The sequence below is a fragment of the Mirounga angustirostris genome, unplaced genomic scaffold, assembly GCF_029215605.1.
Source record: "Mirounga angustirostris isolate CCGP_5_RB_7025 unplaced genomic scaffold, mMirAng1.0.hap1 SCAF_9, whole genome shotgun sequence".
Classification (NCBI taxonomy): domain Eukaryota; kingdom Metazoa; phylum Chordata; class Mammalia; order Carnivora; family Phocidae; genus Mirounga; species Mirounga angustirostris.
This window is the reverse complement of record NW_026991717.1, coordinates 7,635,217-7,658,556: the sequence shown is the minus strand read 5'-3', so window position 1 is coordinate 7,658,556 and position 23,340 is coordinate 7,635,217. Positions and strand designations below refer to the sequence as shown.

At 47.9% G+C, this 23,340-nt stretch overlaps 1 protein-coding gene across 3 annotated transcripts in view; it reads right to left on the bottom strand.

Annotated features, from left to right (window-relative positions):
• Nucleotides 1-23,340, bottom strand: part of NTRK3 (neurotrophic receptor tyrosine kinase 3) — a 380,910-nt gene that overhangs the window by 253,898 nt on the left and 103,672 nt on the right. For all 3 annotated transcript variants that reach the window (XM_045899437.3, XM_045899438.3, XM_045899439.3), the window contains 2 exons: nucleotides 10,230-10,298; nucleotides 538-695 (listed from right to left, as the gene is read on the bottom strand). In XM_045899437.3, coding sequence (XP_045755393.2) covers nucleotides 538-695; nucleotides 10,230-10,298 — 227 coding nt within the window. The remainder of the gene's footprint in view (nucleotides 1-537; nucleotides 696-10,229; nucleotides 10,299-23,340) is intronic.

Genomic DNA, 23,340 nt, shown 5'->3' with positions numbered 1-23,340 from the left:
GCAGTGGGTGCGGGGGGGGCAGGTGCTCAAAGAATGTAGCTCCAGCAACGAGGTCAACTGGCATCTTCCACTTTGGGCACTGGCTCTCAAACTCTGGTCTGCTTCAGGCTCCCATGAGGAGTTTGCTAGAAATTCAGATTTCTGAGGCCCATTCTGAGACATTCTGGGATCTCATTAAGTCCGTTGGGCCCGGGAATCTGCTTTTCTACAAGTACCTTAGATGCTCCTGATACAGAAGGTCCAGAGCCCACGCTTTGAGATAGACTCCTTCGGATGTGGTTGACAAGTAACTCACAGAGACAAAGGACTCCGGTCCATTGAGAAGGGGCCCACTTAATCCCTGTCTTCATTCCAGGCTCACGGAGGGGCAGGAATGACCGAGGAGGTCAACGGTAAGCCAGATCTGCACCCAATGCAGAGTTCAAGGCCGGGGGTGTGTGTAGGGGTGGGGACCAGAGGGCCCTGGCTTCCCAGGCTCCTGCACAGGGGCTGAGGGATCTCTCCCCGGAGCCTGCCGGGGCCAGGCAGCTCACTCACCACACTGGCTGATGTTCATGCGGAACAGGGGCAGTTGGGAGCCGTCGGCACTGATACAGTAGAGGTGTTGGCTGTTGAGCTTGGCTTCCCCCTGCTCCTGCCACAGCTGCATCCAGCGGATGTCACAGCTGCAGTTGAAGAAGTTCTGCTCCAATCTCCTGTGGGCAAGGAGATGGGGGGAGGGACCTCCTGAACCAAAGACGGCCCAGCTCCCTCCCACGGCTGGGAGGGACGGCCCCACCTGCTCTTCAGGGATTAGGGAGAGAAGGGGTTTAGCAAGGTCTCGAAATAAATGAAAAAATACTTCTAAGTGCAGGAAGTCATTTAGTTTTTGCACTAATACACTCATTTAAAAAAAAAAAAAAAAAAGAAATCCACTCCATTTAATTCAATGAGACCCTTTTAAATACATCAGCTTGAGATGCTCCTCTTCTCAAAACCCTCCAGTGGCTTCCCATCTCATTGAACGTCAAGGTCAAAGGCCTACAGGCTCTGCACTGCTCTCCATCACCTCTCTGACCTCATCTCCTACCTCACACCCCCTTCCTCTGCTTCAGCCACACTGACCTTGCCGTCCGTCAAGTTCACTAGCATGACCAGCCTGCTCCTGCCTCAGGGCCTTTGCACTTGTTGTCCCTTCTGCCTGCACAGTTCTTACCCATAACATACCCGCTAGATTGGCTATCTCATTTTCTTAAAGAATCATATGGCCATCTCCAACCACTGCTCTAAGTAAGCTACCAGCAAACCCTACCTTAGTGCTGCCCAGTCCCCGCCCTATTATTTTCTTCCCTCGAGTATTTGTCACTGCCCAGCATCACTTTAAAAATTCATTTGCTTGTTTATTATCTGTCTCCTCAAATAAAAATTAAGTTCCTTTTAGCTCAGAGAAATTGCCTGTTTGGTTCACGGCTACATCGCCAGGATCTACAACTGAGCCTGAACATAAATACCTGTTGAATGAATAAAAGGAGGGAATGGAGGGAGGGCAGGAGGAAGGAAAGAGTTACTCTCCCTGCAGAGTAGGTGCTTAGTGATTTCCAAGATCTGCTCAAAGCCCATCCTGGGACCAGTTTATTCTTCATAAATTCAACAAAATCCTACCAAGCACCTGTTCCATGTCTGGCTATGAGCTGAGTGCTGTTAATACAGAAGTGAATGAGTCTCTGTTCTCCAGGAGCACTCAATTTGGTGAAGAAGAGCATCTGATGGAGAAAGCATCAAGTTCAAGGCCTTCCTTCTCCACTGACTTTCCTTGTGACTGAGAGCAAGTCCCTGCCCTTCTAAATGGGCTTATCCCATTAGGGGGACAATGAATGGCATTCACTGATGTAAGACTCTTCAAGTAAAGGGCACCCAATAAATCTAAATTCCTGGATCAGTAGGAGGAACATGGTTCTCTTGCTGGACCAGAAAAGAGACGAATCTCTTGGTGCCCAGCAGGAGGGGCACTAAGGCCCAGGATATTCTGGACAAGGGATAGAATTCCGAAGCAGTTAGGCATACATCAGAACTGATCAGCTTTCAGGAAAAAGTGAGAGCCTGGAGGAAGAATCAGTGTGTCCCAGCCAGTGGGACACCACAGGTAGAAGGTGCCAACACCTTTGCATGATACCCCCTCGGTCTAAAAGTAGGCTGGCTTTTCCCTGCACTCTTTCAGAAAAGGAGAAGAGACCTAGCTTTCACGGAGCATCTGCTTCCCACAGCCGCCCTAGGAGACAGCCAGCACTGTCCCTGTCCAGAAGAGGGACCCCCCCTTGTATGTTCGGAGGGGTTAAGTCACGTGCTCAAAGTCCCTGGGCTTGGGGGTGCGACAAAGCAGGGCTGCAAGCCTCAGCCTGCTGGACTCCAGACCCCACACGCTCTCCACCCTGTCTATCCCATGCAAGGCACTGCTGGGTGTGAGGAGAGATGCAGAGGAGTCAGCACGACCCCCAACTCTGCGGCTCCTGGGCAGAGACCAGGGGAAGAGTTCATGGCGACGCTGGAGGCTGAGATAGGAAAACAGGAAAGAAAAGCTGTGCTGTGGCACAGAGTCCATGTTGAGGAGCGCTGGGAAATACAGCTGGAAGGGAGAGTGGAAGCCAGATGGTGAGGGACGTTCACGGCCACATCAAACATCAACAAGCTTGGAATTCATGCAGGGGGCAATGGGAGCCAGTGAGGCCCTTGCAGCTCACAATGATGTGAGCGAAGCAGGTCTGTAAGAAGAGTTATCCAACAGTATGGTGCATGAAGTGTGTGCATTTCTCAAAGCACCCAGGCGAAGGGATGAATGGGGGATGAAACCCTTGACTCGCACGCCTTGACCAGACCGGGTGCCTGCCACGGGTCTACATGCACCCAGACGGGGCGTCTTCCCTCATTCACGCACGGGTAGTGGAGGTCGGCAGCCTCAAGGTCACTGATCTCGAGCTTTCTGGTCTCAGAACTCTTTTTTACTCTTAAAAATTACTGGGGGGGCGCCTGGGTGGCTCAGTCGGTTAAGCAACTGCCTTCGGCTCAGGTCATGATCCTGGAGTCCCGGGATCGAGTCCCGCGTCGGGCTCCCTGCTCGGCGGGGAGTCTGCTTCTCCCTCTGTTCCTCCCCCTCTCATGCTCTCTGTCTCCCATTCTCTCTCTCAGATAAATAAATAAAAAATCTTTAAAAAAAAAAAAATTACTAGGGGCCTCAAAGAGCGTTTGTGTATGTAGATTACACCTACCCCTCTTTACCATTTTGGAATTCAAAGAGAAAATTTTAAAACACAACACCACATCAGCACAATGTCCCATTCGTCACCAGAGTGACGGTGTTATCACAAGTCAAGCGGCCTCTGGAAAACTCCACTACACGCCTTCGGGGGAATGGGAGTGAAAAGGGCAAGTAATGTCTCAGATTCTACCTCGTGGTCTCCCCAGTAGGGTCTTGGGGACCCCACGGAACCCTGGACCCCCACTTGAGAACTGCTGACACATTAATAAGGGTCTAGAGGAGACTGGTAAAAGCAGGGGAGAGGGAAGGAAAGATGGAACAGACGTGGTAAAGAAGACAAGGTGGTATTTGGGGCTTTGTTGGAGGCGAAAGGGAAGACTGGAGGATGACACCGAGGTTTTAAGCTCCAGGAGACTGGAAATCAATGGAGGGGAGACGTGTCTTTAGCGGAAAACAGAAGAGAAGGAACCAATGGAAAGGAAGAGGCTCAGTGTATGAGGAATCGGGATGAGGTCCTAGAGGAGGAAGGTGAAGCGTGAGGCCCGGAAGTCTTGGAGGCGTCTGCCCCAGGCAGGAAGGCAAGATGGCACCATGGCTGAGACAATGGACAGAGAGGAGAGAAAACAAGCAGGCAGGAGAAAGTGAGAGCGAAGAAATAAAAATGGAATGACATTTGCGTCGCACCTACCACATACCCAACACCATGTGGAATGCCCTCCACGCACCACCCCATTGAACCCTCCCATCGGAGTAAGTGGGGGAGGCGGCTGATGGCTTCCTCGGGAAAAGCAGAAGGTCAAACTAGGCTGCCCAGTGTGTGGAGGACAGGAAGGCCTGAGGACGTGGATCTGTGCTTGCATTCACATCACAGGGCGGCAAGGGGAGGCCGGGCAGCCCCGCTGGAAAGATACTGAGGGTCCAGATGTTTGCATATATGCAAACTGAACCAGGTCAGCCGGGGTTTTCCCACATGCTCGCTTGACAAATGTGGTCATTCGTTATGAAGTAGTTGTAAAAATACAAATTATCCACCTCAGTGGAAAAGATCAGCAAGTGAGGGGCTGGGCTGGTCTGCTCCATGTGCTTTATTGAGTCCTGCCTGCCCGAAGCCCCACACAGCTGTGTCCCCCGACTTCTTGGTGGCCCCTGCAGGGCTGAAAGTGCCAAAGCGTGCTGAGGCTGGTGGGAGAATCAGGTGGGATGACACGTCTAGACACAAGCACATTAACGGCTTTTTGTTCCCTTCCATCCTTTTCCCCTAGGACTTGGTCCCGTAGAAGGGATGCCCCACGAGACCCGGCCCTTCCTCCACACCACAGTCTCCTGAAAACCGCACAGAAACCTTAGCTTTTCCCCTCTCCCTTGGGACTTTCCTCCTAGATGGCAAGACGCACACACACAACAGAAAGCATGCTGAGTCTGAAGACGGGTGCCCTGGGCATCCCACCGAGCAGACCTACCGTAGCCTTCACATCCTGACGAGAGAGGGTTCAGGAAGGTGGGCCAGAAGCAGAGAAGGGCAGCCCTCAGTCTACATGATGCCACCTGTTCTTCCAGCAAGTCAGGTGTCTCGAAGAGGGGCTTTCGGCCAGGGCTCCGGGCGCTGTGTCGAGGAGCCTGAAGTCAGGCTTCCCTGCCCCATCAATAATGCAGGCGGCCCCATGAATAATACAGCAGCAGCTGCTTCAGGGCAGAGCTTAACTCACACCCAGCCCTTGCCCCAGCATGGCCTGGGGCCTAATCGCAGGGCCCTAGGGGCGTCCCACAGATTAACTCAGCCCCATCCAGGCACACACAGACGCCTCGCTGCACGGCCAAGGCCATGGCAGTGTATGTAGAAAACACTGGTTCCCCTCCAGACATCCTCTGGCTTCCTTCTCCCCTCCACAGCACTGCCGCTGCCATGGCAATCCTGGGGCTGGCCGCAGAAAATGGGGAAGGGGTGTAGATCTACGGTCAACCAGGGAAGCCTGTCCAGAGGTCCAAGTGATGATCGCCACTGGCCTCCCAGAGAAAATAACACAATGGCAGAAGAAGTGCACAAACAACAGGTTTGAGTGGAGCCAGCGATCACACCGGGCAAAGCTAGTGCACTGAATTGTGTCTCCCCCGAAAGATCTGGGCAAGTCCTCACCCCCAAGACGTGCGAATGTGGCCTTACTTAGAAATAGTCTTCGGGGCGCCTGGGTGGCTCAGTTGGTTAAGCGACTGCCTTCGGCTCAGGTCATGATCCTGGAGTCCCGGGATCGAGTCCCGCATCGGGCTCCCTGCTCGGCAGGGGGTCTGCTTCTCCCTCTGACCCTCCTCCCTCTCATGCTCTCTGTCTCTCATTCTCTCTCTCGCAAATAAATAAAATCTTAAAAAAAAAAAAAGAAATAGTCTTCTGTGGATGTGATCAAATGAAGGATCACGGGATGATCATGGGACAAGATCATTCTGGATTTAGGGTGGGCCCCAGATCCAATGACAGGTGTCCTTATAAGAGAGAGGAGGGGAGAAGCCAAAGACACAGAGACGGGGAGCACAGCTATGTGAAGACAGAGGCAGAGATGGGGGTGGCATTGACCCAAGCCAAGGACACCAGGGGCCACCAGAAGCCAGAAAGGGTAAGCAAAGATTCTTCCTGAGAGCCTCCTGAAGGGAGAATAGCCCTGTGACACCTTAGTTTTGGCCTTCTGACCTCCAGAAGAGTAGAGAGTCACTCTCTATGGTTCGAAGCCTCCAAATTTGTCGTGATTTGTCAAGGCAACCCTAGGAAGCTAATATGGCCAGTAACTTCTTCCCCAAGGTTCTGCTTTAACTTCTGTAAAATGGGGGTAATTGCGCTCGACCCTCTTCCCGAACAAAGTTAATATGAGGATTAGCGATAATACATGATAACATGCTTTGTGAATTGAAAGGGGCTATAAAGAGACCAGAAATTATTATTATAGTAACACTATTATTAACACGATCGTTCAGGGACTTCTCTGAGAGCCGTGGAAAGCGGTCATGGCCAAGACTGGGAGAAAAGAAAGTGCCAGGATCAGCCCAAACCCATCCCCGATACCAAGTTAATATTTTACCAAGTTGATTAAATCTGCAAATTATACCAGAGGTAATTATCACTTTGCTTTAAGAAAATGAAATATTCCAATCTGTTTTAATCATGTCTGCTCTGTGCGTGCAGGGTATTAAGAGAAGCCTGTTCAAGATACACCAATGGTCCTTAGGGTATTTCTGGAAGGTTTCTGCATTGTGGGTTTATATCCTCTGGTGCCTCTTGCCTTTGCAAATTACATCATGGGATTCAGAACCCAAGCTTCTTTTCTTTCTAATTCATTCTTTATCTCTAAGACAATCTCTTTGATTCCTGCTCTGATTTCTGGACAGACAGTTCCAGTTTTCTCTGTAAGGAAAAAAAAAAAAAAAACAAAAAACACCATCTTGCTATAACCAGAAACCTCTGAGAGCAACCGTGCAATGCCAACTCAAATTTCTGCAAAATCCTGCCACTGATACAGTGCGAAGTACTCCAAAAGGAGTCCTGAAGGATGCTTCCAGTTCTCTCAATAAGAGAAACACAGCCTGGACTGGTGAGGGGCAATGGGCCAGGTGTTCAGCCAAGACCTTATCTTTCATCTGACAAACGGAAGTGAGAAATGAGTAAGGGAAGCCTCCAGCACATGGCCAGGGCTCTGAGATGCTAACTTGTCTGGGTTTTTTTTTTTCCTCAGTGATTCTCCTCAGGAAGCCACCATTATGAGAGTGGTTTCCAGAAGGAGACAGCAAGTATTGGGGGGCAGAGGAAGTTTGCTGAGTTGTTTAAGGAAAGAGCACTGGTCTTTGGAAACAGCAGACCTGGATGGTAGTAATGCTAATTATCATAATATGAATTCCCATTACCATTGATAAGCTCTGTGATCTTGGACCAGTTGTTTAACTTGGGCAAGCCTCAATCCCTCATTCGTAAAACTGATTATAATGATACCTCCCATGGGACTTTGTTCATAATAGGTGCTCAATATACGGCTCTTTTGTCTCCATCTCTACTATTGAGAAGGTCATAGATACTCAGCCTTTCCGATGGAGAATCCCAACAGCATCCGTTCTTGTATCAAGGATCCTCCAGGGGGAGGGTCTGGTTGGGGTAGACAGAATGAAATGTGCTGAGAAATCACAGAAGACCCTAGCTTGCCCCTTCTATTCCTGCAGAAGGTGGCTCAAAGCCTCACACTCTGGCTTTGTGATCTTCTGGCCATCACGGCACAGAAAGCCATCTCCCCCTGACCTCTCTCCTCCAGGGCCAAGATTCTTTCTTCCTGGAAATACCCAACCCATCCCCATACCCCAGCCCACAGGCTCCATTGGGCAGACCCTGGCAGTCTAGAAGGCTCGTGGCAGATGGCGCTATGTGGACTAATCAGGAAGCCGGACAAGAAAATACTAACCCCCCTTCCATTTGCCAGGAACTGGGATTGTTTGGATTTTAATCATAGCCACAGTGAAGAGCCAACATGAGGCCCCTCCAGCCAAAAGATAGATTTTCCACTCTGAACATTTAATTCCTCCTCAAAAAAATAGACCCCTACCAGGGCAAGTGCTCCTTAGAGGGGGGCTTCTTTATTTTCCAATGTAATTTTTTTCTTATTTAACAATACGACAGAAGTAAAATACCCTGGGACATGGCGGCCCTCACACACTGACTCACACTGGAGGGAATGTCTTCATTCTGCCATAAGTCACATCTAGCTCACCGGTGTATCGATCCCGGGCAAAGATGAATACAGAATCCCATGATCCTCTGAGATAAATCTGACATTTTCTTTAAATATATAGCCACGGAACAACTGTTTCTGAAACTTCACGAAACAGGTCACCAGGGCAACACAGCATTGATTTCACGTCCAGTGATTTTTTTAGAAGGAGCACTGAACGTTTTCTCAATATTTCAGCCAACTGCAGACCCCAGAGGTCCCCCAGAGAGATGCTGTCCCTCGCCACCTACAGATGGAGGGGGAGGCATTCCGGGAGAAGCAGACATGAGACTCCCAAGAAAGAGAGCCCCCAGTTAGCTCCTTTACGGCAGAGCCCCTGATCAGATCTAGGGCAACGTAAGAATCATGCACTTTTTGAGAATTATTGTAGACCCGACCCTTGAATTGGAAACAGGTTTTAAGAGGCTGAGAGACAGCTAAGCAGAGTGGTCAAGACCTTGAGTCCATACGCTACCACTTGGCTAATGGGTAACCCGAAACAAGATACTTAACCTTGCTAAGTACCTCAGTGTCCCTGAATGTGAAGTGATAGTAGTAATTCCTACTCGATAAATTATTACAAGAATTAAATAAGAATGTACATAATTCGAGAGATTGCTTGGCACAGTGCCTGGCATGGAGTCAGATCTCAGAAATCGTTGTTAGTAGTGATCTTAGCAGTCCTGTTCATTTAGTGCTAAGGTTTTTTCCACCTACAAAGATGGGAATGAATACAATGCATCAAGTCTAATGGTCGGACGTTTAGCTGTCAGTGACGTCTGTGACATCGTCTAGGTTTTCAGTGTTGTAGAAACAAATAAGTATATATTTACCTTTTTCCAAGCTCAGGTGGTTTTTAATCGATGTACCTAAGCCCTATGTGGCTAAAGAACTGTGGTCACTATATCTACTGTGGCCACACCAGAGGAGTGGCCCAGAAGGAGCAGTAAAATCCTAAGAAAGGAAGACAACCCATAGCAGTACTATCCTAAACTCTCCAACACTGTTGAGATCACCTCCGTACTTCCCGGCCCTAGAATGGCCTTTCAAAGAATCAGGGGCACTCAGGTCCATGAGGATAAGTAGGGTATATAAGGCCATCACAGAGTATTGGGCTATTGGGTCACTGGATGTAAATATTCCCCTCCCTGACCAGCTGGGTTGGAAAAGCTAGGATCTTGACTCATCCGTGAACTCAGGTCTTCCCAGGTGGAGGGGAGACAAGTTGAAAGGCCAACAGCATGGGCAGAGATCCAAGGCTACTGCCTCTTGGTAAAGATAGTAAAGCAATCTCCATTCAGTGAATTTGGATCTGAGTCACTAAGTAAAAGGGAACACATGAGCAGTGTCTCTGGAACCCTGACTCCCTAATTTCATCCACGCCTCAGTTCCTTTCCAATTTATTCCTTGATTTGTTCCCTCAACATAACATGCTGTCCTTCATGCACAGAGATGACCCTGATGACTCACACATCAACACGACTTATTTTTTCCAGCAGTGGTCAGGAATTTTCACTCATGCATCCAACAAGGGTTTGCACACAATGGCTGGAGGGGATAGGGGTGAATCGATCAGCCTTGGAAGGTAGCAAGGCCAAACAGTCCACAGGCAGATTGAATAAATATATGGACTTGCCTCCCAGCCCCCACCATCGGGATGCCCAAACGCAAGCCAAATAGGCTGACAAAAGATTATGAGGAATGGAAAGGACATGCAATCGGAAGTAAGGAGGCCTGGGTTCAAGTCCTAAGTCGGCCAGTCCCTAACAATGCAATCCTGGCTGTGTCTCATGTGCCTTTTGGGGGCTCAGAACCCTTACCTTAAAATGAAGAAATACCTCTCTCCCATAATGCTCATGATGATAAATCTATTTTTTTCATGATGATAAATCTAAGGTCATGTAAATGAAAGCACACCTGATAATCTCCATAAAATCATATATTATGAATGTTATTTATTATAAATTGAAGTACTCTGTAGTATCATAAACATAAATACTATTATTACTAGTTACCTACAGATCACAGAACCAGGTCCTGCTCAGAGACAAGATTCCGGTCTTCTTCAGAAATGTGCCAGAAAGAGCATCAGAAAATCGAACAACAAAGAGCATGCTTTGCTCTCACTGAACATGGTACACTCCACATCACCCAACCCAAGGAGCCCCTTCAAGTGCATGCCCAACCTTAGGTGGCTCCACCACCCCACATTTCTCCCCACCCAGCCTCTACCACCACTCTACCACTAAGACCGAACTTACAATTCCCGAAGACTCAGCCTCTGGAAAAGCTGCCATGAGAGCGTGGTGAGCCGGTTACTCGACAGGTTTCTGCAAGAGTGACAGATAAAGGGGAAATTAAGGGACAGATCTGGCATAAGTAATGCTCTTGGTAGGAAGCTTGGTTACTTCACGGGAGCCTGGCTTTGTTGTTCTTCTCCCTTGTTCCATCCTGCTAACGATGTATCTGCCAGGAGTCAAGGCCCCAGATCAGGTTGGGAAAGGATTTCAAGAAAAGGAAAGGGAGAGATTTTACAAATGTTAAAAAATAATAATAATAATTGTTGGTCATTTTCCCACATCCTCTCATCACAAATAAAGGTTCAGGGAACCTTCTGGAAGCCACCCTCCCACAGGGGGTCAGAGCTCTCAAGATACACAAGCCAACAAGCGTTCTTCTTCATTTTTATTATTGAGGTGTCACGGACATTAAAAAAAACTGTGCATATTTAATGTATACATTTTGATGAATTTCAAGGTAAGTGTATACCCATGAAATTGTCGCCATAAGCAATGCCATAAACTTAACCATCAACTTAAAAAATTTCCTCCCCCCCCCTCTATTTTTGGTATAACCATTAATATAAGATACAACCTCTTAACACATTTTTAGGTATACAATCCAGTATTGTTAATGACCCACTATGCCGTACTGTACATCTCTAGGACTTACTCATCTTGCATAAGTGAAACTATGTCCCCTTTTACCAACAAGCATTCTTAACATTCACAATAGTGGGAAAAAACCCTGCAGGTCACCTACAATTTCTTCTACCCAGTCCCTCCCCCAGCAAAGAGACCCATCCACGATCAAGACATAAGCCTTTTGTTCACACTTCTGTTCTCCTCTAATGGCTATTTAATTGTTTTCATTAGGATGTACAGGGGAAAGGAGTAGCCATTAGTCTTCCAAGTAATAGAAGAAACACGCCCACGGTGATCACGTTGCCAGGCTCAACAAACAACTTTTGATGTGGTAACAGCCCTTCAAGGCAGCAGTGAGACAGGGCTGGAGTGGACGTGACCCCCCTGCAGGAACACTACTCCCGCACTGATGAGATCGGATGCCACACAGGTCAAACTCTATCCACACACACACACAAGCATGTGTGCATTGGTGTCGATTAAACACGCGGGTGATAAACACAAGTGCAGACTCTTGTTTATACGCACACACATACACTTACGCACGCACCTCTACTTAGCTGATTTCTACAGCAGATACTTGGGGGAGGAACCAAGTACAGGTTACTTGGGGGAATGAAGGGTGGACAAATGAGAAGGTCCCTGTGAAACCTACATTCAAGTTACAAATGAATAAGCAAGAGAACTGCAGTTTGCCATGAATAGAAGGAAGGGTACAAAGTGATGTCATCACTGATGTAGGAGAGGGAGACAGCTCCTTTATGCAGGTGCTTAGAGTGGCGCCCTCCAAGAGGGTAGCATCGAGCTGAGGCCAGAGCGAGAATGAGCCAGTGCCAGCATTGGGGTGTTCTGGGCAGTGGGCGCAAGGCAGAGAGAGGGCCGGTGGGGAAGGAGGTAAGGGAGAGTGGTCCGGGGTAAGGAGGAGAAGGGACAGCCACAACCACCTTGCTGGCCATGGTGAGGACCTTGGATTTTATTTTAAGGAGCAATGAGAAGGCACTGGATGGCTTTAAGTAGGGAAGTGGCATAATCTAATCACCATTTCTTAAAGTAAGAGACCAAGACTGGAAGCTGGCAGACCAATTAGGAGGCTGCTGCAGTACTGAGGAAGGGGATTAGAGATAATGAAGCAGGTGGATTTCAAGAGGAGGGCGGGGGGGGAGGGGACGGTGGGGAGAACGCCACCAGAACCTCCTATTGGATTGGGTCTGGGAGGGAGGGAGGAAGATGCCAGCAACCAGGCAAGCAGCCAGATCATTTAATGAGACCAGGAAGGCTGTAAAAGGGTCCTATCTGGGGTTCAGATCATGAGCCTCCCCTTGCAATACTAAGTTTGAGATATCCAGAGAGAGAAATCAACTAGCCTGCTGGATACTTGGGTCTGGCGGTCATAGGGGACGTCCAGGCTGGTGGGATCACAGACGGCACGTAGAGCTTTCACGGGGAACAGACGGCACACACAAGGACCACCTAAGGGACAGGGCTTCCCCTTCGCATTGGAGGCGGCCGCACCCTTGGTGACAGCTGGTGACTAGGTTAGAAAGGCAGCCCCCTTTCTGTGGGTGCAGGGGACTGATGGACAAAGGAAGGGGACCACAGGTAGAGGTCCCGAGGCTTCCTGTTCCACTTCCCCTGCGCCCAGCACTCTCCTTACAGAGTCCTCCAGTCCGCACAGCGCTGTCTAGGGTAGACACCCCCATACCCCGCTTCCTGCCCGCAGAAGGAAGAGCTCTAATGCATGAGAATCACCAAAAGCTCTTAAACCTTAACCTGTCCACATGCTCAGCTTCCCAAAACCCCTACCCACAGACTGTCTTGTGCCTGCAAACTTCCTCCATGCCCCGCTGATCAGAGGAAAGGGGTGATAAAGGAAGGCCTGCATGGTGGCCACTTAAGGACACCACTGGGGCACAGCTCCCCTGACCCACCTCCTGCTCAGGAGGGTGGAGCGGGGATCAGGTGCACATGCCTAGCGAGTGGCTGGCTTTACACTAGGGTTTGCATCTGGAGCTCAGACCTCGGGGACAAGGACACTGGGTTTCGGTACCACACTTGAGTCCCCATTACCCTGAGCCTCTGTGAGGTTTCAGCAAATGTGAGCGAAGGTAGAAGCCTTCATGCAGATAGAAGTCTTCTGGTCTGTTCTCCCAGCTCACTCTCTATGCACAACCGAAGCAATGGCAGGCAAGGTCACACAGGCCCGCCCGCCATGAGGTCTCCTCCTCACTCCAGCACCTTCTTGAACAGAACCCCCAGTTCTAAAACTGAGCAGCACCCCATGAGAGTCTGCAGCCAGGAACTCCAGATTCGCAAAGCCCTCAGAAGCAGCCCCCCCCCCCGCCCCCGCAGTGAGAAGCAGGGAAACAGGAGTAATGCAGGTCAAGTAGGGATCCTGCCCATCTGCGAGGGAGGACCAGCCTGGGAGTGTGTGCCAGGGGGTTCCGGGGGAGCCCGAGGCCAGGATCAGGCTGCCAGCAATGTCCTTTCACAAAGGTCATGTTTTGCTACATTAGGCAGAAATGTCATGAGAAAATTGGATTCTAGAAGAAAGAAAATAACAGGCATTCTGGGCAAATAAAGAATAAGAAATAGCATTATCTCCTTATTGCAAGTTGGAGGTGGGGAGGGGGCCTGGGACATTCGGTAAGGGGGAGGTGGGCCCTGTTCTCCTGGGGGTGTCTGGGCTGCAGCTCCTTCCTGCCACGCCCACCAAGCCCCACCAGGAAGAGAAAGGGCCCCTGGATTCCTCCAGCTCTTCGGCCAGATGGAGCGGCCGCTGCAGGACTGACGGGCTGTGTCCAGGCCGACAAACTCCTCTCCGCCCCAGCCGCCTCCCAGGCACACAGACCATATTCTGCCGTTGGAGGGAAAGCCTGCCCTTACTCCTCCTGCAGACGGGGGCTACTCACCTGTGCTCACACCTCCCTGCCTCCCTGCACAGCCAACAGCCGCCATTCACCAAGGGCTGATTACTAAGCACCAGCTACTGTGTTCAGCACTTTTATATCCGTGACCTCGTTTAATATATACGGCAACCGCACCGAGTGGGTGTTACTCTCATCTCCGCGGTCGAGCTGGACGGGTCTGAGTGGCCTTAACGCAAAGACTCCGTCAACAAGGAACAAGCCACACCCCCAGGAATGTTCGCAACCAACACACAGACGTGTAAACTCCCAGGTACGCGCACACGCCCCTCGGCGTGTGTTGCCAGAGCGCGCGGCACCGCGCCACGCGAGTCCCTGGAGGAACGCAGTGCATACATCCTGTGCGACCGTGCACGTACGCAGTGCCCCGCCAGAGACGCGCGAGAGAAGCCTGCAGCCCCAGCGACAAACATACACACAAGACAAGTAAGGCAAACACACAGCCACCACAAGACATGCAGGGCACGCCTCTGGCCACCCTGCCCTCACGGGCATTTATAAATACTCATGGTGCAGGAACATGGGGACGCTGAGAGGCGGGGCTTTGACGGACTCACCGCCCTCTCAGAACTCACTGCCCCTGATCTTCTTCCCAGCTAGTGCCTCATCTGTATTCACCTGCCACCTGTAATTGATGGGCTGGTCATCCCGCTCATCAGACTCAAGGGTGGAGTTAAGAACCATCCTGCCTCTAGGCCCCACAGCAACGTCTTCCGGAAGCTTCCTCCCTGACAGATCCATTATCCCCCATCTCTGACTTTTGCCTGGGTCAATGGCCAGTTTCCCAGCCACCTGACCCCTGGAATTAATTTGGCGAGCAAGATTTTATGAGATGAGGCGTCACTTTCCCAAAATCAAGCTCTGTGACATTGCTCCTGTAGCCGTCATCCGAGACTACCGAACAAAGCCATTAATTCTGTCCTGCATTGCTGGCTCTCTCGCAGCCCAGACTCTGGGGCCCAGAGTAATGAACAATGATGATGCAGCTACTGGGTGCTCTGGGAACAGGGAGCCAGACACGCAGATGGCCAAAACCGGACCCACAGGAAGGATAGGGCTGAAATGGCCCTTCCTGCCCTTAACCCCTTGGTGAACACGGGTCCTCCCAGGCTAAACATCTCAGCATGGGAAGCAGTCCCATGACCTTCCTGAAGGGGACAACCAACTGCAGCAGGATAGAACCCATGATCGGGGAGGATGTCACCCTCCACCTTGTCCAACCCTACTTCCAACCAGAGGGTCACTCAAGATGGACCCTGTTGCCAAGAAAAGGCAACCAGATGAATTCCTCTGTTGCCCCAAAGGCACCATATCCCTGGGGGCTGAGACTTGAGGAGGGGACACTAAGCCCCATTCACAAGTGGTCCTGAAGCTGGGACACCTTGTAGAGTGCCTGGATGTATAGCGTGGCTGACGTCTAGAAGTGCCTCCTCTTCTATGGGCAGAGGCAGGCCCAGCGGGCAGGTTATGTTTCAGGACTGGAGTGTGTAAGGGATCGCCAGAAGGTGCCAGGTTCTCTCTTTGAACCCTCGATCCCTCTTTTCCATCTTCCCAGACCTGGGGGCCCCGGATCCCCCACAACTCCCCTTATATCTGTATAAATACATGGGATGTTAATGGAGCCCCCCCCCCAACATCGTTACCACTGTGTGACAGTCTATGTCTCCTCTCCTGGGCCCTCCACCCTCTTCCTCTATTTATTTCACACTCTTTTTTGGGTTCCACCCTGAGCCCTTGGGCCCCCTTCCAGGTTCCTGTTTATAAGCCCCATCCCCTCTGCCCTGGACTTGGATGTGAAACTTGTCTCGATAAACCCTTTGGAGTAAGAAAAGGAAAAGAAAAAAAAAGAACACTGAGAATCAGGAGCGTGTTCAGCTGCAGCCCAAAGACGAAGGTGGCTTCTCCTAGAGGCTCCATTCCGCTGCTTGCAGAAGGCCCTGTTCTGAACATGGTGTGGGCTCAGAGTACCAAGCACAGCTAACCAGAACAGAGCAGAGGTCAAGCCCCTCCTCATCTTGTAGGCTCCCAGGAGCTGTGCTTGCTGGCTGCATCCATCATGATCTAAATCTTATTTCCTTCATCCAAGAAGGCAGCATTTTGAAAGGGGCAATTCTTGGGGCGCCTGGGTGGTTCTGTAGGTTAAGTGTCAGCCTTTGGCTCAGGTCATGATCTCATGATCCTGGGATCGAGCCCCGAGTCATCTGGCTCCCTGCTGCCCTTCCCCTCACTCATTCTCTCTCAAATAAATAAATAAAATCTTTAAAAAAAAAAAAAAAGAAAGAAAGGTACAATTCTTCCTTCCATGACATCTGACGTCCCCTTGGCAATCTGTCTGTCCTCCTTTCATTTTCCCCATAAAAGAAACATCTCCTCAGCCTTCTTGGAAACAGCCAACTCCCTCCCCTGCCACCCCGTACCAGGATTCCTTTGAAATTGCTGAAGAATCTGGAGGAAAGGTCAAGAAAGGAGAACCCCCCCACCCCATGCAGCATCAACCCCACACAGAGTTTGCTGAAAAGGAACCAACTGACACCAGAGGAGGAGAAGGCTGTCAGTCTACTGCCCACTTCTCCAAGACCCAGGGCATGTCTTCTTCATTAACCCTGACCTTGTAACTTTGTGCACAGTCAGCCGCACACCAGGAGTGACTGCAGCCCACCATGAGGAGCCATGAAGGTGGCTGCCACCAACCTCCTTGGGATGAACGGATGGGAAGGAAGGAAGTGCCATGCAATCTCATCCCCAAGGCCGGCTGGCAGCCACCAAGAAGTCTCTACAAGCAACCTCTTAAAATCCGGTGCCTGTGACAAGGAAGCAGGGCCTGCCACCCAACGTTCCTCTTGAAGACCAAGAAATATTTTTCTACATCATTGATATATTTGCTTTTCCCTCAATTAAATTGCTGTAAAAGGGGATGGGGGTTAAAGCCATTTGAGCCATTTTTATTCAGCTAAATTACACTGGATGGCTCATTTAATGAACTTTAATGAAGCCAAAATGCTTTCTCTAATCAAATCTCAAGTGACGTGACTGGTGTCTTGACCTTAGATCAGGAGACTGGAGGCAGCTTTTCTACAAGGCCCTGTGCTGTGCTGAACCAGGGTTTCCCAGAGAATGTTCCCGGGAATCTGAGATCTGCAGTATGTTAATGGATATTATGAGGGGAAAAAAAAATTCACGTTGCTTGAAAAATGTGGTTTTAAACCAATTAAATAGGCTTATTTACTGCAGAACTTCTCAGAGCCTTTATGAAGAGAAGGATCTGACCTACCGAGTCTCAACCTTATTGGACCACAGAACCTTCTCCATCGAGCATCTAGCAAAAAATATCACCCCACCTAACATACAGAAATGATGGTTGTGGTTAAGAAATAGGTATTTGCTCTTGGTCCAGGGTTCTTGGCTCACAGGTGCCAAAACCCTCAGAATTTCTTGAGCAGTAAGACAATGAGAGCATCTTTTGTTATAATATTTTATCTCTTGTCCTCAGCTCCTGAGATTGCTTCAGAAAATGAGGTGACTTTTGGAAAGCCCCTGAAGATGGGGGCTGGTTGCCAGGGGAACCAACCATGGGTAAAGGATTAGAACTTTCAGTCCCACCCCCTGATTTCTGCAGAGGGGAGAGACAGTGGAGGTTGAATCATCACCAGTGGCCAACGATGGAGTCAAACAGGCCTATGTGATAAAGGCCCCATAAAAACCCCATAAAAAAGGGGGCCCTGGGCTGGTGAACCAGAACACTTCCACGTGCCACCAGGCCAGACGCCAAACTCCACAAGGACAAAAGCTCCTTTGTTCAAGACCTGGCCTTACATATCTCTTCATCCGGCTGTTGATTTGTACTCTTTAATATCCTTTGTAATAAACCAGTAATCCGGTGAGTAAATTAGTTTCCTGAGTTCTGTGAGCCACTCTAGCAAATTAATCGAACCCAAGGAGGGGGTCATGGGAACCTCTGATTTACAGACAGGTTGTCAAAAGCACCAGGAAGAATCTGGATTTGGGACTGGCATCTGAAGTGGGCTCAGATGCTGTTTCTGGGTAGACAGTGGCAGAATTGAGTTCAATTGTAGGACACCCAGCTGGTGTCCCAGAATTGCTTGGTGGTGTGGGGAAAAAAAAACCCATGCATTGGAAATTGGGTGCAGAATCATTCATCATGGAGGGCTGGGGTGAGCAAGCTATCGTCTGCAGGCTAGCACTCTGTTTTTGTAAGTAGATTTTTGGAATACAGCCACACCCCTTCATGTATGTGTTGTCTGGGCCCATGTTTGAGGTGGAATAATGGTCCTCCAAAGAGGTCCACATCCTAGTCCCCAGAATCTGTGAATAGATCAACTTCCGTGACACAAGAGACCATGAGGATGAAATTAAGAGTGTGGACCTTGAGATGAGAAAATTATCCTTAATTATCCCCTGGCCCCAGGGTAATCACAAGCATCCTCAGAAGTGGAAGGGGGTGGGGACACAGAGGTCAGAGAGAGAGGAGACTAGGCGAGAAAGGAAAAGACCTGGGATGTGCTGGCTCTGAAGAAGGAGGAAGGCACCACAAGCCAAGGACTGTGCACAGCCTCTAGAAGCTGGAAAAGGCAATGAAACAAATTGTCCCCTAGAGCCTCCAGAAGGGACCCCAGCCCTGTGGACACCTGGATTTTTAGCCCAGCGAGGACCATGCTGGTTCTAAGCTACACAGTGTAAGACAAGACTTTTGTGTTTGTAAGCCACAATGTTTAGGGTAATTTGTTACAGCAACAACAGAAAATTCATACACCCTCGGAGCCTGCATTAGAGCCACAGGGTTGAGTAGCTATCACAGAAGACAGAAACTACTTAGTATGTGGACTTTCCAGAAAAAGTGTGCCAGCATTCACCCATGGAAATATAATGGGAGCCATATACGGTTTCCCATCACCAGACTAACCCATCCCCCCACCCCCCTCCCCTCTAAAACCCTCAGTTTGTTTCTCAGAGTCCATAGTCTCTCACGGTTCATCTCCCCCTCCGATTTCCCCCCCTTCATTTTTCCCTTCCTACTATCTTCTTTTTTTTTTTTTTAACATATAATGTATTATTTGTTTCAGAGGTACAGGTCTGTGATTCAACAGTCTTACACAATTCACAGCACTCACCATAGCCCACACCCTCCCCAATGTCCATCACCCAGCTATCCCATCCCTCCCACCCCCACCACCCTAGCAACGCTCAGTTTGTTTCCTGAGATTAAGAATTCCTCATATTGGAAGGACACTATATCCTACTTAAAGGGTCTGTCCAACAAGAAGATCTAACAATTGTAAATATCTATGCCCCTAACATGGGAGCAGCCAATTATATAAGCCAATTAATAACAAAAGCAAAGAAACATATCGACAACAATACAATAATAGTGGGGAACTTTAACACCCCCCTCACTGAAATGGACAGATCATCTAAGCAAAAGATCAACAAGGAAATAAAGACTTCAAATGACACACTGGAACTCATGGACTTCACAGATATATTCAGAACATTCCATCCCAAAGCAACAGAATACACATTCTTCTCTAGTGCCCATGGAACATTCTCCAGAATAGATCACATCCTAGGTCACAAATCAGGTCTCAACTGGTACCAAAAGATTGGGATCATTCCCTGCCTATTTTCAGACCACAATGCTTTGAAACTAGAACTCAATCACAAGAGGGAAGTTGGAAAGAACTCAAATATATGGAGGCAAAAGAGCATCCTACTAAAGAATGAATGGGTCAACCAGGAACTTAAAGAAGAATTTTAAAAATTCATGGAAACAAATGAAAATGAAAACACAACTATTCAAAATCTTTGGGATACAGCAAAGGCAGTCCTAAGAGGAAAGTATATAGCAATACAAGCCTTTCTCAAGAAACAAGAAAGGTCCCAAATACACAACCTAACCCTACACCTAAAGGAGCCCAAACCCAGCAGGAGAAGAGAAATAATAAAAATCAGAGCAGAAATCAATGAAATAGAAACTAAAAACAGTAGAACAGATCAACGAAACTAGGAGCTGGTTCTTTGAAAGAATTAACAAGATTGATAAACTCCTGGCCAGACTTATCAAAAAGAGAAGAGAAATGACCCAAATCAACAAAATCATGAATGAAAGAGGAGAGATCACAACCAACACCAAAGAAATACAAACAATTCTAAGAACATATTATGAGCAACTCTATGCCAGCAAATTAGATAATCTGGAAGAAATGGATGCATTCCTACAGATGTATCAACTACCAAAACTGAACCAGGAAGAAATAGAAAACCTGAACAGACCTATAACCACTAAGGAAATTGAAGCAGTCATCAAAAATCTCCCAACAAACAAGAGCCCAGGGCCAGATGGCTTCCCAGGGGAATTCTACCAAACATTTAAAGAAGAATTATTACCTATTCTTCTGAAACTGTTCCAAAAAATAGAAATGGAAGGAAAACTTCCAAACTCGTTTTATGAGGCCACCATTACCTTGATCCCCAAACCAGACAAAGACCCCATCAAGAAGGAGAATTACAGACCAATATCCTTGATGAACATGGATGCAAAAATTCTCACCAAAATACTAGCCAATAGGATCCAACAGTACATTAAAAGGATTATTCACCATGACCAAGTGGGATTTATCCCAGGGCTGCAAGGTTGGTTCAACATCTGCAAATCAATCAATGTGATACAATACATTAATAAAAGAAAGAACAAGAACCATATGATCTTCTCAATAGATGCAGAAAAAGCATTTGACAAAGTACAGCATCCTTTCTTGATCAAAACTCTTCAGAGTACAGGGATAGAGGGTACATACCTCAATATCATAAAAGCCATTTATGAAAAACCCACAGCGAATATCATTCTCAATGGGGAAAAACTGAGAGCTTTCCCCCTAAGGTCAGGAACGCGGCAGGGATGTCCACTATCACCACTGCTATTCAACATAGTATGAGAAGTCCTAACCACAGCAATCAGACAACAAAAAGAAATAAGAGGCATCCAAATTGGCAAAGAAGAAGTCAAACTCTCACTCTTTGCAGATGATATGATACTTTATGTGGAAAACCCCAAAGACTCCACCCCAAAACTGCTAGAACTCACACAGGAATTCAGTAAAGTGGCAGGATATAAAATCAATGCACAGAAATCAGTGGCATTCCTATACACCAACAAGACAGAAGAAAGAGAAATTAAGGGGTCGATCCCATTTACAATTGCACCCAAAACCATAAGATACCTAGGAATAAATCTAACCAAAGAGGCAAAGAATATGTACTCAGAAAACTATAAAATACTCATAAAAGAAATTGAGGAAGACAAAAAGAAATGGAAAAACGTTCCATGCTCATGGATTGGAAGAACAAATATTGTGAAGATGTCAATGCTACCTAGAGCAATCTACACATTCAATGCAATCCCTATCAAAATACCATCCACTTCTTTCAAAGAAATGGAACAAATAATCCTAAAATTTGTATGGAACCAGAAAAGACCCCGCATAGCCAGAGGAATGTTGAAAAAGAAAAGCAAAGCTGGCAGCATCACAATTCTGGACTTCCAGCTCTATTACAAAGTTGTCATCATCAAGACAGTATGGTACTGGCACAAAAACAGACACATAGATCAATGGAACAGAATAAAGAGCCCAGAAATGGACCCTCAACTCCATGGTCAACTCATCTTTGACAAAGCAGGAAAGAATGTCCAGTGGAAAAAAGACAGTCTCTTCGATGAATGGTGTTGGGAAAATTGGACAGCCACATGCAGAAGAATGAAACTGGACCATTTCCTTACACCACACACAAAAATAGACTCCAAACGTTTGAGAGACCTAAATGTGAGACAGGAGTCCATCAAAATCCTAAAGGAGAACACAGGCAGCAACCTCTTCGACCTCAGCTGCAGCAACTTCTTCCTAGAAACATCGCCAAAGGCAGGGAAGCAAGGGCAAAAATGAACTATTGGGACTTCATCAAGATAAAAAGCTTTTGCACAGCAAAAGAAACAGTCAACAAAATCAAAAGACAACCGACAGAATGGAAGAAGATACTTGCAAATTACGTATCAGATAAAGGTCTTGTGTCCAAAATCTATAAAGAACTTATTAAACTCAACACCCAAAGAACAAATGATCCAATCAAGAAATGGGCAGAAGACATGAACAGACATTTTTCCAAAGAAGACATCCAAATGGCCAACAGACACATGAAAAAGTGCTCAGCATCCCTCTGCATCAGGGAAATCCAAATCAAAACCTCAATCCTCAATGAGATACCACCTCACACCAGTCAGAATGGCTAAAATTAACAAGTCAGGAAACGACAGATGTTGGCGGGGATGCGGAGAAAGGGGAACCCTCCTACACTGTTGGTGGGAATGCAAGCTGGTGCAGCCACTCTGGAAAACAGTATGGAGGTTCCTCAAAAAGTTGAAAATAGAGCTACCACACAATCCAGCAATTGCACTACTGGGCATTTACCCCAAAGATACAAAAGTAGGGATCCGAAGGGGTACGTGCACCCCGATGTTTATAGCAGCAATGTCCACAATAGCCAAACTGTGGAAAGAGCCAAGATGTCCATCGATAGATGAATGGCTAAAGAAGATGTGGTATATATATACAATGGAATATTATGCAGCCATCAAAAGGAATGAAATCTTGCCATTTGCAATGATGTGGATGGAACTGGAGGGTATTATGCTGAGCGAAATAAGTCAATCAGAGAAAGACATGTATCATATGACCTCACTGATACGAGGAATTCTTAATCTCAGGAAACAAACTGAGGGTTGCTGGAGTGGTGGGGGTGGAAGGGATGGGGTGGCTGGGTGATAGACACTGGGGAGGGTATGTGCTATGGTGAGCGCTGTGAATTGTGTAAGACTGTTGAATCACAGACCTGTACCTCTGAAACAAATAATACATTATATTAAAAAAAAAGAAGAAGAAGAAGAAGAAGAGAGCAGGAGGGGAAGAATGAAGGGGGGGAAACCGGAGGGGGAGACGAACCATGAGAGACTATGGACTCTGAGAAACAAACTGAGGGTTCTAGAGGGGAGGGGGGTGGGGCATGGGTTAGCCTGGTGATGGGTATTAAAGAGGGCATGTTCTGCATGGAGCACTGGGTGTTATCCGCAAACCATGAATCATGGAACACTACAGCAAAAACTAATGATGTAATGTATGGTGATTAACATAACATAATAATAATAAAAAAAAGAATTCCTCATATCAGTGAGATCATGATACATGTCTTTCTCTGATTGACTTATTTCACTCAGCATAATACTCTCCAGTTCCATCCACGTCGTTCTAATGCAAATTTTCTAGTGGTCACATTTTGAAAAGTGAAAAGAAAGAGATGAAAGTAGTTGTATTCATACTTAACTCAGTAAATATAAAGTGTCAACCATTTATGTGATCAATCTGACAAATGCTAACGAGATAATTCATGTTCTTGTGTGTGCGTGCTCCATCTTTGAAATCCACGCGTACTTTACACTCACACATCTCCATTGGGACTGG